The sequence below is a fragment of the Podarcis muralis genome, chromosome 1 (genome assembly GCF_964188315.1).
Source record: "Podarcis muralis chromosome 1, rPodMur119.hap1.1, whole genome shotgun sequence".
Taxonomy (NCBI): Eukaryota; Metazoa; Chordata; class Lepidosauria; order Squamata; family Lacertidae; genus Podarcis; species Podarcis muralis.
The window spans coordinates 126,929,216-126,941,902 of NC_135655.1; the positions used below are offsets into that span (position 1 = coordinate 126,929,216).

At 44.8% G+C, this 12,687-nt stretch overlaps 1 protein-coding gene across 1 annotated transcript in view; it reads left to right on the forward strand.

Annotated features, from left to right (window-relative positions):
* The first annotated feature begins 4,198 nt into the window (after positions 1-4,198).
* NOP58 (NOP58 ribonucleoprotein) overlaps positions 4,199-12,687 on the forward strand; it is a 33,638-nt gene continuing 25,149 nt past the window's right edge. Inside the window, exons 1-6 of the mRNA XM_028701649.2 lie at positions 4,199-4,382; positions 6,239-6,315; positions 8,292-8,344; positions 9,175-9,299; positions 11,130-11,266; positions 12,539-12,603. Of these exons, the coding sequence (XP_028557482.2) occupies positions 4,338-4,382; positions 6,239-6,315; positions 8,292-8,344; positions 9,175-9,299; positions 11,130-11,266; positions 12,539-12,603 (502 nt within the window). The 5' untranslated portion in view covers positions 4,199-4,337. The remainder of the gene's footprint in view (positions 4,383-6,238; positions 6,316-8,291; positions 8,345-9,174; positions 9,300-11,129; positions 11,267-12,538; positions 12,604-12,687) is intronic.

Genomic DNA, 12,687 nt, shown 5'->3' on the forward strand with positions numbered 1-12,687 from the left:
GCACTTTGGTTCGCCAGAACTTAAGCCGTTGCGAAACCAAAGCGTTCCAAAACCGAGGCGCGCAAAGTTAATGCGCAACGATTTGAGAAAAGGCAGTTATAAGCTGAACAAGCTCTAGTTATTTTCTCCTACCGATAAGGAGCCCACTTAAGGACTCTAGGGCAGATTTTGTTTACAACGCTAGCAATTTGGGGAAATTTTTATTATTATGTTCAAAAAAAATTCTCTTTTCAGGAATATCAAATCTCTCTGCACTCCCCCACTCTCTTGGAAGCCGCCCAAAAAATTAAAGGGGGAAAAACTGGATGTACATTTCCAAAATATAAGATAAAAAAAGAAATCGAATAAAACCTACATACAGCAGCAGTGTTTTGTGTTGTGTAGACTCCTATGATGTACATATTTTGCTACATGCAAATGGCTTTAGATACCCATTAGGTCTATAAATTACTATGTAGCATATACAGTGGTACCTCGGATTAAGTACTTAATTCGTTCCGGAGGTCCGTTCTTAACCTGAAACTGTTCTTAACCTGAAGCACCACTTTAGCTAATGGTGCCTCATGCTGCTGCTGTGCCACCAGAGCACGATTTCTGTTCTTATCCTGAAGCAAAGTTCTTAACCTGAAGCACTTTCTGGGTTAGTGGAGTGTGTAACCTGAAGCATATGTAACCCAAGGTACCACTGTACAGTCATACCCCGGGTTGAATGTGCTTCAGGTTGAGTGCTTTCGGGTTGCGCTCCGCAGCAACTGGAAGTAACGGAGCGCGTTACTTCCGGGGTTTGCCACTCATGCATGCGCAGATGCTCAAAATGAGATCATGTGCATGCGTGGAAGTGGCAAAACACGAGTCATGCGCGCGCCATCGCGTCTTATGTTCCCGTTCGCATTACGAGGTACGTACCTCAGGTTACAGGCGCTTCAGGTTACAGACTCCACTAACCCAGAAATATTACCTCAGGTTAAGAACTTTGCTTCAGGATGAGAACAGAAATCGTGCAGCGGCAGCAGGAGGCCCCATTAGCTAAAGTGGTGCTTCAGGTTAAGAACAGTTTCAGGTTAAGAACGAACCTCCAGAACGAATTAAGTTCTTAACCCGAGGTACCACTGTATTCAACACACACAAAACAGCGGCAATTTTTTGTTGACAAAGGACAGCTGGACATATAAAAGGCCCCGTTACCTTCAGTAGCTTAGGGCCTCATCAAAACTAAACCCGGCCCTGGATAAAGGGTATCGAAAAAGGAGATTTAATAGATTGGATAAAAGTTATTTAGTCGCAGAAAAGAGAAGAGATGGTTATTGGAAACTGGGAGGGGGAGAGACCAGGGGTCAGAAGAACTCCTATAAAGATATTGAATTTGTTATGGCTTAATGCAAATAATACTGTATGTTAAAAATTTTGAACATAGTAATAAAAATTTCCCCAAATTGCTAGCTAGCAGCCATACAGTCCATCATTACAGGCAAAAAGAAGTTATACACAATTGCAAGCAGAAGTCTAATGTCCAGGTCAAGGGAAGCTTTTTAAGGTCTCATGTTTTGCTCTGTATTTGCTACGTGCTGGACATAGGAGCGTGGGGACCTTCTGCCCCCACCCCACAAATTCCCATTCAAAATGTCGCCTACAAAAATGTCTCCTACGAAAGAGACACAAAACTTACAACACTGGTGCTAAACAAATTCAACAGGACGAAGGATTAAAATATGAATTTGATATTTCCATCAAAATGTTAAATACAGTGAAATGATTAGCTATTCACAACCTTCCAAATGGATAAATGAACAACTCGGCTCTTTTACAAACATACAATCCAAAAAGGCACTCACGCTCCCTCCCTCCTGCCTTAAATTTACATCACAGCAGTTTCCAGAGCCAATACTGTAAAACTCAAAACATCTGTTTGGCTCAGAGTGCTATGATCAAATTGGAAAGAAAGACCTGATTGTGTGTGCAGTTCCCTCGTGACCATTCGCTCAACTCTTTTGGATTACAGCCATGAATTGCAGAGACTCGGTTCACCTTTTGCTTATAAATCAGGATTAATTTCACTGAAGTATAAAGTGGAACAGAAGGTAGTGTAGTCATGTACTACGCTATTTGCATCAGAATTCACATTCTGCTTTCTGTTTGTGTTTAGATCCTTCTGATTGGAGTTCAAGCCAAGAGTATGTTCAACGTAATGGTTTTACTGGTGCGGGTCGGTAAATGTGCCCATGTTGTAAACAAAATCTGCACTTTTTCCCTGATGGGGTATCCAAGAGCCCTTATAGAGTCCTTACGTGGGTTCCCTCTTGGTAGGAGAAAATAACAGAGGCCAACCAGAGAATATTGAGAAGCAAAGCAGCTAGTAAGCCTGATCTTTATTGAACTGTTGCAACAGGGTGCTCCCCTCACATGCAGGAAAGGAGGAGGACCCAGAACAAAGGTGTGCCTGCCCTTATAATATAGACATTTTAAATTCCCTTCCCTGGAGCTCAAGACCACCCCTCCATACATCATATATACATCACAGAAGGGGTGTAACCCAAGACCACCACCCACAAACATCATACCTACATCACAGAAAAGGCGGTCTACAGCAGAAATTTTAATGTTGTTGTTTTTCCTGTCTGCCAGGTTATCTGATAATGCCTTATCTGAGTGCCTTTCCTGGTAGTCTGGCCATTCCTTTGAGATGGTGATTTCTAAATTCCTGTAACAAGGAAGGTTTTTTTCACCTCCTCCCTCCTTGCAAAGAAACATTTGGTCAGCTTGAGAGTCAAAATGGTTTTAGGACGGTCTTCCTGTGCTGATCTATGTACGTGCTTGGTTGGTGCATTTATGAACATTATATATATATATATATATATATATGTGACCTTAAATTTTATTATTGCACTCATCACTGGGTAATATGGACAGTGGTGTGGTGCTGGGCAGAGCACAGCTCTGAGACTTTTTTAGATCACGAGTGATGCCATCATTTGCCAGACTAGGCAGAGCTGTCAACTTTCAGATTTTAAAATAAGGGATCAGCAGCCTCACCTGGCCTGGGGACAGTCTACGGTATATCTAACAATCCGGGATAGCAGCGGGAAACGGCGCTGGAATAAGGGAATTTCCTGCAAAAAAAGGGAAGGTTGACAGCTATGCAGACTAGGGCACCAGAATGAGTAACCAGCCTTCCTTGCTTCATAGTCATATGAAGCTTTCAAAGCTGTTTATGACAGATTAGCATCAAGGACGTCAGAGGATGGAGAAAACATTGAAGCGAAGGCTGTGTCCTTCTTTCACCCAACCCTTCCATGGAACTCCTACTGCATGGCAACTGTTTATATAGTAACACCGCTTTGCAAGATGGAATGCATAGCTTGCATAGCTCATTAAAAACTGTAGGCTGCATTTTAGTTGGCTGAGGATATTTTGCATGGAAATATACAATATACATGCATGGTGGGGACTCTGAAGTTCTTCTCAGTGGCTGCTCCCAGGCAACTGGGAACTCAGTGGCTGTTCCCAGGGAACTCCCTGGGGGAGCTAGACCAGCTTGCAACTTGCTGTCTTTCCTTCTTGTTATATTATTATTATTATTATTATTATTATTATTATTATTATTATTATTTTATATTTGTATACTCCTCTTCGTCCATAGATCTCGGGGCAGTTCACAGCATAGAAATGTTCCAGTGGGTTTGGGGAAACTGGCTGCTTTTTAAATGAAAGGGCTGGCACCGTGCTGTTTTTATGTTAAATATTTGTATGTTTTAAAGCAAGATTTTATACATTCATATGGCTTTAATTCCATTAACGTTGAAATGGTGTGTGTGTGGGGGGGTTAAACGGCTCGTCCCCTTATGTTTTTAGCGATTTTTGCTCTTATGTGTAAGCCGCCTTGAGTCCCCGTGAGGGAAAAAGAGGGGCTATAAATCGATATAATGTAATAATAATAATCATAATAGTAACAAAACTCTGTTTCCAAAAGCTGCTGTCTATATAAACTGCTGAAAACTGTGCCTATTTTGCCCTCAAAAATGTGGCTGTTTTGAATTTTACAGTATGCAATTTATTTATTTTTATGGGGCCCCATTTTCGACCAATTTCGCCCCGCGCATAGAGAGCGTGAAGCGCCACATTCCTAGAGGAAGCCCAAAGCTCCAACTTCCTCCCCCGGGTTTCCGGTTTCCCAGAAGGCCGCGCGAATCACTTCCGGTGCAGCGCCTCACTTCCGCCCTCGTGGTCCTCGCGCCTAGGAGTTCTCGGTCTCCTTCGCCGGGTCTTCTCTTCGCTCGCCCGCCTTCGCTTGGAAAGAGCCGCTTTGGCGGGAGGCGCCCCGGCTCCGTCCCGCTGCCGCCATGCTGGTTTTATTCGAGACCGCGGCCGGATACGCCATTTTCAAGGTGATCTGAGGACGCGACACGTGTCGAGTAGGGTTCCCACGTGGCTGCTGCTAGGGGAGATTGGAGGCTGCTGGCGGGGCGGAGAGGGCTGGTCGGTGCACTCGGTTTATACGATCGCTAGCAATAAGTCGAGAAATAGTTTTGGAACAAGGAGGATAAACGTGGGGAGACCCCATCCTCCCTTATAGCGGACCCGGTTTCTTTCCCTGCCACACCCCAACATTTTCTGGGGGGCTGACAAGTTTTCCCGCTAAGCTTAAAACTTGTAAGCCTTCCTGGGGAATCATGCTCTGTTGTTGTTTGGTCAGACTCATGTTGGTAGCTTCTTGTTCTTCTGATATTGTTGGATCAGACAAGAGTCCTCGCTTGTTCCACATCCTGTGCCCCACAGTGGCCCAACCTTTGGGAGGTCCCCAAGCCGGGGGGGAGGCACGAGTGAATTTTACCAGATTTAAATATGGCCCCATATGGATCTGTCCTTCCAGTGAGCACTCAGGGCTGATTTCCTTCAGAATGGATAGGTTTGATCTCCTTGCAGTCCATGGGACTCTCAAGAGTCTCCTCCAGCACCATAATTCAAAAACATCAATTTTTTGGCGATCAGCCTTCTTTATGGTGCTCCCTGAGTGCTCCCTGGGAGGACAGATCCTGAAGCTGAGGCTCCAATACTTTGGCTACCTCATGAGAAGAGAAGACTCCCTGGGAAAGAGCCTGATGTTGGGAAAGATGGAGGGCACAAGGAGAAGGGGACGACAGAGGACAAGATGGTTGGATAGTGTTCTCGAAGCTACCAACATGAGTTTGGCCAAACTGCGGGAGGCAGTTGAAGACAGGAGTTCCTGGCGTGCTCTGGTCCATGGGGTCACAAAGAGTCGGACACGGCTAAATGACTAAACAACAAAAACAACAGTTGGAAGGGACCACGAGGGTCATCTAGTCCAACCCCTTCTGGCGTAGGAATGTGAGCTATCCCAGCAGTCTATTTGGTAGTGATCCTTAGAACAATCCTGTGAAGTATCCTCCTCCATCATGGTGCCGTCCAGCTGTTTTGCACGGCAGCTCCCAGCCGTGTTGCCTTGGGGGTGTTGGGAAACATAGTCCAAACCATTTGAAGAACACCAGGGATGGGGAAAGTGTTGCTGTTACAGCAGATTTAGGTCGGGAGAGGGAGAGAGATAATTGGAGATAATTGGTTGAGGCTGCCTAGAAAGTGAGATTTTTAGCTGGGGACTTCCTAGTTCACAGCTCTTGCCTTTTGCCAGCTCTCCTGCATTGCATCCACTTGCTCCAATTAAAGTATCCTATTGGATCTACATTGCACCCATTTCTGCCAAGACGACGGGGCTGTATTATTTTGCACATTGGAGTCTACTTTGTTTAGGATTTTGCTGGTCATCTAGTGTTGATTCAGCAAGCTTTGTGTGTTCACTGAAACGGGGTTCTGGGCAATGCAGAGAAGGAAAGTGAGTCTTTAGGGTTAATTTCTATACATCTTTACTTAAAAGTCCTGTCTTTACTTCTGAGTAAAGACGCATAAAATTAGACTGCATGGAACATTAATTTTGTACTTGTGACAGACAGGTTTTTCCCTCTAGTTGAGAAGCAGCATGTAAGTTTACTGAATACTTTTAAAACATGGCATCTCACACTTGCAACTGTTTTTCTCTTCTTAATAAAAAATGAAGCTTGGGGAAAATTGCCACTGGTTAGAGATGTGGCAGAGAATTGTTGTGGTGGAATGGCTGTTTTCTGCATCGGAATTAGAGAGATGTTTTGTGCATTTCATCCTACTTACACAGCAACATTGAATCTTGTCAATTTTGTGTGTATTTAGTCTTACTTCTTATCTGTCATAGGTTCTGGATGAGAAGAAACTCCAAGAAATTGACAGCTTATGGAAAGAATTTGAAACTCCTGAAAAAGCAAATAAAGTGTAAGTAACTTTCTCAGGTAACTTATTATTTCATTCCAGTATAGAGTACACCTGCTCACATAGGAATTACTGTTTTTTGCCTAGCGCCAGTCCTTGGATTATTTTGTACACGCAGCTCCCTCTTAGAGTTATAAATCTGTTAACCTTCATCCTCCACTGTTGACATGACAACTCTATAGATGCAGTTGGATGGCAGGTGCCTTGTTGTAGTGGAAAGGCTTGCAAAGTATTTTTCAACAGGGTTAATATCACTCAGAAGTGAGGTTTAGCTACAACCATGAGACAGAATGTGTTGATAATCTTAGCTCTGCCCCTCAGGCATAATTAGACCCACCAGGCTTCCTCATTTGGCCTGCCAGGCCATTTTGGGCAAACCATGACCACCTGCCCTACAGCTGACATCATATATTAAATCAGTTGTGGGGAGCGTAAATCACGTCTGGGGCACTAGCTGTCAGGGCTTCAAAGCACATCACAAGTGTTTCTGCAGGTATCTACAGTCAGCTTATTGTTGGTGCTCTTGAAGAGCAGACTACACAATTGAAGTTCTGGTGGTACCTGGGAATTTCCCCCTCCCTTGGGAACTCTGGTTCAGGCATGTCCAAACAAAAGTAGCTTGAGATCTACCATTCAATATCAAATCTGGCAGTGATCTACCACACTCTCCCATTGTCATTCTTCAACTGAAACATATTATATTTGGCTGAGCTTATGATAAAAATAATAACAAATGATAGCCGCTTCCATAAAACCTGAAAAGTTAATCATAAATCAATAATTTTTTAAAAAAATACATACTTTGTGTACTTGCAATAACATAAGAAAATAACATTGAGGACAGGGTCTTACATAATCAGAACACGATGCATGGATTGTTGTTCACAAAAGCTCATGCCATAATAAATGTGTTCGTCTTTAAAGTACCCCAGACACTTGCTGTTTTTCAAATGAGTCAGGGGCACATATCAACCACAGCGGTTTCCCCCATAGTTCGAAACAGAAAATGGGTAAACTCAACTGCAGAGTTGACAGCCTTCAAGCACCACCATAACTGGATGAATCCTGTAGAAGCTCTTTCCCCTGGATCCAACCCACCCTTTCCTTTCAAGTAAACCTAAACCTTTCTCTCTTTGAGGAGCCAGCGCGCAGGGCTACACACACACACACAACTCCCCGCATGGGTGGGATGGCAGCCAGGAAGAGTCCCCCACTCCCTTGCCACTTGCTTCTCCTTCTTCAGAAAGAGAGTAAGGGCTGTTGGGGGGGGGGGGAGAGATCGATAAGAGACAATCACATGATCTACAAGTCGATCCCAATCGACCTGTTGGACAATGCTGCTGTAGTGCGTCTGAAGGGGCCAGAGTATGAAATAATTTTGGATAATAAATTTGATCTTGTTGGAGTCAGAAGCAATGAGGCAAGCTTAGAAAAGTAAAGGGACCCCTGACAGTTACGTCCAGTCGTGGCCGACTCTGGGGTTGCGGCGCTCATCTCGCTTTATTGGCCGAGGGAGCCGGCGTACAGCTTCCGGGTCGTGTGGCCAGCATGACTAAGCTGCTTCTGGCGAACCAGAGCAGCACACAGAAACGCCGTTTACCTTCCCGCTGGAGCGGTACCTATTTATCTACTTGCACTTTGACGTGCTTTCGAACTGTTAGGTTGGCAGGAGCAGGGACCGAGCAACGGGAGCTCACCCTGGTGTGGGGATTTGAAAGGTTAGATATAGTATATTTAATAACTATGTTTTTTGTCATTATTCTAGAATAGTAATCCAGCAAGCCTTAAATATCTATGGTTTAGTAGTAGGAAGCTATTTGTCAGTCAGACTTAATAGGTTCTGTTTTTCTCTTTGGTAGGTTAACCTGATGGGTCATTGCGGGCTTTTCATTTTTCAGGTTTCTTGTGTTTTAGAGGTTGGTAGCAGATACTCTGTTCCCCATGATGCTGATAAAAACTGTTTGGTATATTTTATTTAGAGTGAAACTGAAACACTTTGAGAAGTTTCAAGACACCACAGAAGCTCTTGCAGGTAATCCCTTCCTTTCTTTGGTGGCTGGCTGATCTGTTCCTGGCAAGCCTGAAATCAATAGCTGTGAGAGTAGCTGACTTTTTTCTAGTGTGTTTTAAAACTTAATATTACTTATTAAGTCCACACACACCCCCCACCTGCTAATGCAAGTTACAGTGGTACCCATGGTTAAGTACTTAATTCGTTCTGGAGGTCTGTTCTTAACCTGAAACTGTTCTTAACCTGAAGCACCACTTTAGCTAATGGGGCCTCCTGCTGCTGCCATGCCGCCGGAACACAATTTCTGTTCTCATCCTGAAGCAAAGTTCTTAACCCGAGGTACTATTTCTGGGTTAGCAAAGTCTGTAACCTGAAGCGTATGTAACCCGAGGTACCACTGTATTTGTGGCACATCAGCAGTTGGTGGTAGGAAAGGACTAATTTTCATGTAGCTTACAAAAATGTGCTTCCCTTCCCTTCTCCAGATGAATACCTCTTTATAAACCCAGGCAAATTAATGTAATCAATATGGTGTGCCTCTGTGCTAGGCATCCAGACAATGATGAGCAAATTTGCCTGCATCTGAATGTGTTAGCTCAGTGACCTCAGTGCGATTTTATAGCAGATTGTAGCCTTAGAATTGGAGGGAGTAAAAACTAGCTTCCTTCTGTCACTGATGCTTCATTCGTAGAACTGAATCCCCAATTTTTGGTCACTGCCACAGAGACAACAGATAAAGTTCGGTGGGTGGCCGGTATTAGTACATATTTTGTTCCATTATGAACTTTGCCAGGCTGGGAATGTTAGACAGTCTGCAGGTTTTTTTACAATGATGTGCTTTCTCCTTTAAGCATCCACTGCTCTGGTGGAAGGCAAGATTAACAAGAACTTAAAGAAAATCTTAAAGAAGATAGTTGCCAAAGATGCACACGAACAGTTGGCTGTAGCAGATGCCAAACTGGGAGGTGTAATAAAGGTAAGTTCTGGTTTTTATGTGCCCTGGCGATGTGGTGTTCAGATGAGGTGGTGTTCTCAAGGCCTGCGCTAGTCTTCTTTGTAGCTCCAGAACAGTGAGTTTGTGCTGCATATCTTCCCTGTCCAATGCTCTGATACAACCTTTTCACTGCATCCAGAAATGATGTGTGCTTAATGTAAATTAATCAGTGATTGCTGTTGATGCTTGTTTTGTTGGTACTGATATTCTGGGACCATGCTTTTTGCTGACCATGATGATTATAATTATACACTGATTACAGGGTACTTACATTTACTAAGGGCTGCATACAGATTAAAAACCAAGGTAGTCCTTGCCTTTAGACTTGGATTCCAGTATAAAAGGTAAAGGGACCCCTGACCATTAAGTCCAGTCGTGACCGACTCTGGGGTTACGGCACTCATCTCGCTTTATTGGCCAAGGGAGCCAGCGTACAGCTTCTGGGTCATGTGGCCAGCATGACTAAGCCGCTATTTATTTACTTGTAATTTGACGTGCTTTCGAACTGCTAGGTGGGCAGGAGCAGGGACCGAGCAACGGGAGCTCACCCTGTCGCGGGGATTCGAACCTCTGACCTTCTGATCGGCAAGTCCTAGGCTCTGTGGTTTAACCCACAGCCCCACCCGCGTCCCTCTGGATTCTAGTACAGTGGTGCCTCGCAAGACGAAAAGAAACCGTTTTTTCGTCTTGCAAAGCAACCCTATTAGCGGCTAGGCGGATTAGCGCTTTTAGCGGCTATTAAAGGATTAGCGGCTAAGCTGCTAAAAGGCTATTAGCGGATTAGCGGATTAGAAAAGGAGGGTGGGGGGAATCGCAAGACTAGCAAGACGTTTCGTCTTGCGAAGCAAGCCCATGGGAAAATCGTCTTGCGAAGCAACTCAGAAACGGAAAACCCTTTCGTCTAGCGGGTTTTCCGTCTTGCGAGGCATTTGTCTTGCGGGGCACCACTGTATAGCCATTACCAAATTAAAAAGACAATTACAAATCCGTTTGAATATTTAATGCGTCAACCATAAATCCACAGAGATGCCGTGGACCACCTGAATGAAGCTCACCAGTTTGGGAACCTCTGTTGTAGTAGGCATGATACAGAAGGAAAAGATGTAGGGAGGGAAGAGGAAAACAAGTGAATTCAAGTACAGTCGTACCTTGGAAGTTGAACGGAATCCATTCTGGAAGTCCGTTCAACTTCCCAAAAGTTTGGAAACCAAAGCACGGCTTCTGATTGGCTTCAGGAAGCTCCTGCAGCCAATCGGAAGCCGTGGAAGCCCCGTCAGATGTTTAGCTTCCAAAAATAGTTCACAAACCGGAACAGTCACTTCTGGGGTTGTGGCATTCAGGAGCCAAAACATTCAAGAACTAAGCTGTTCGAAAACCAAGGTACGGTTGTACTAGTTCTAAATAAGCTTTGTTGATAATGCACTGGACTAAAGTAAAAGATTGTTAGGGCCACATTTTTCTGGATTTTTTTGCTACCTCCTGTGTCTTCTGCTATCTTCTTGACTTATGAAGAAGTATGGAGATTAAAAAAAAGGTTAACAGAGAAATGTTTGAATTAATGTCAACATTAAAGCTAGTGCCTTCGTTTTTATCTGAAAGGCTAAGTTGGTACAACAGTTGGTTGCCAGTTTGCTTAAATAAGAATTCTCAATGGTCATTTCACTACTAGGAACTGCAAGATAGCCCTGCTTGTGGGTTAGCGTTGGGCTACCTTGCCTTTCTTAGGTTATGTTGCTGTTCAACAGTAAACAAATTTGTTGTTGCAATAATATCAAAATGGGGGTCACCTTCTTTTTTCCCCTCCTCCTGCAGGAGAAACTGAACTTAAGTTGCCTGCACAGCCCCATGGTTACTGAACTGATGAGAGGCATCCGTTCTCAAATGGAAGGGCTGATCACTGGCCTTCCATCGCGGGAGATGGCAGCTATGTGTTTAGGCCTGGCACACAGGTAATACAGACGTCTTGCCAGCACCGACTTGTTCGTTTCTGTGCTCTGTATAAATATCCCCCTGAGGATACCGTTTTCTGCGAAGTGGAATGGCAAGCTTTGGCCCCAGCATCTACTTACAGCACAGTCTTGTACATGTTACCGTATTTTTCGCTCTATAGGACGCACCTACAAGACGCACCTAGTTTTTAGAGGGGGGAATCAAGAAAAAAAATATTATTTCCCAGCCCCAAAGAGCAAAGAAGTCAAGACAGCGAGCAGGATCCATCCAGCTTGCTGTCTTAGCTTCTGCCATAGCCGCGCAACCTCTCCAGCCAGGAGCTAAACCTCTCCAGCTCGGCTGAAGAAGCGTGGCTAAAGAAGCCAAGGCAGTGAGTGTGATCAATCCCGCTCGCTGCCTTGGCTTCCTCTTTAGCCTTGCGCAACCTCCCCTGGCTGGAGATGCTGCGTGCGGCTATGGCAATTCCCCCACCTCCCACAAAAGCCCACAGGAACCGCACACCCTTTAAGGAGCACGCGGCTCCTGCGGGCTTTTCTACGAGGAGGGAGAAGGGACTGACTGGCTGCGTCCGTCCCTTCTCCCTCCTGGGGAAAAGCCCGCAAGAGCCGTGCGGGTTGTGTGTGGCTCTTGGGGGCTTTTCCTGCCTGCCTCCCCCCTGCATTCGCTCCATAGGACGCGCACAGACTTTCCCCCTTAGTTTTTAAGAGGGGAAAAGTGCGTCCTATGGAGCGAAAAATACGGTAACTTGTACAAGTTAGTCCTGCTCTCAGTTCTGCTGGGTTTCTTCAAACTCGCTGAAACGCTTGTGCCTGTAGGGAGTAATACGAACCGCTTTTCACAGCTCTCTGCCTTAGACTTCTTGCCTGTAAAAACACAAGTCAGTAAATGAAAAGGGAAAGGATTAATCGCTGCACCGTCAGCAAAGGTGAACACGCCATTGCAGTCAATAGCAATGCCATTATAATTACAGTGGTACCTCTGGTTACGTATTTAATTCATTCCGGAGGTCAGTTCTTAACTTGAAACTGGTCTTAACCTGAAGCACCACTTTAGCTAATGGGGCCTCCCGCTGCTGCTGCGTTGCCGCCGGAGCACGATTTCTGTTCTCATCCTGAAGCAAAGTTCTTAACCCGAGGTATTATTTATGGGTTAGCGGAGTCTGTAACCTGAAGCGTATGTAACCCGAGGTACCACTGTATTATTGGGGGGGGGGGAATCTGTGTGTCCTGTGCATTATTGTACATAATGTTTATATCCGTGTCTGTTTTCAGCCTCTCCCGATACAAGCTGAAGTTCAGCCCAGACAAAGTTGATACCATGATCGTCCAAGCTATTTGTGAGTACGGTTGGAAGTTAAATACCTTGATATGTCTGCCACCAGCTTTTGAATTCTTAATACAGTCGTACCTTGGAAGTCAAA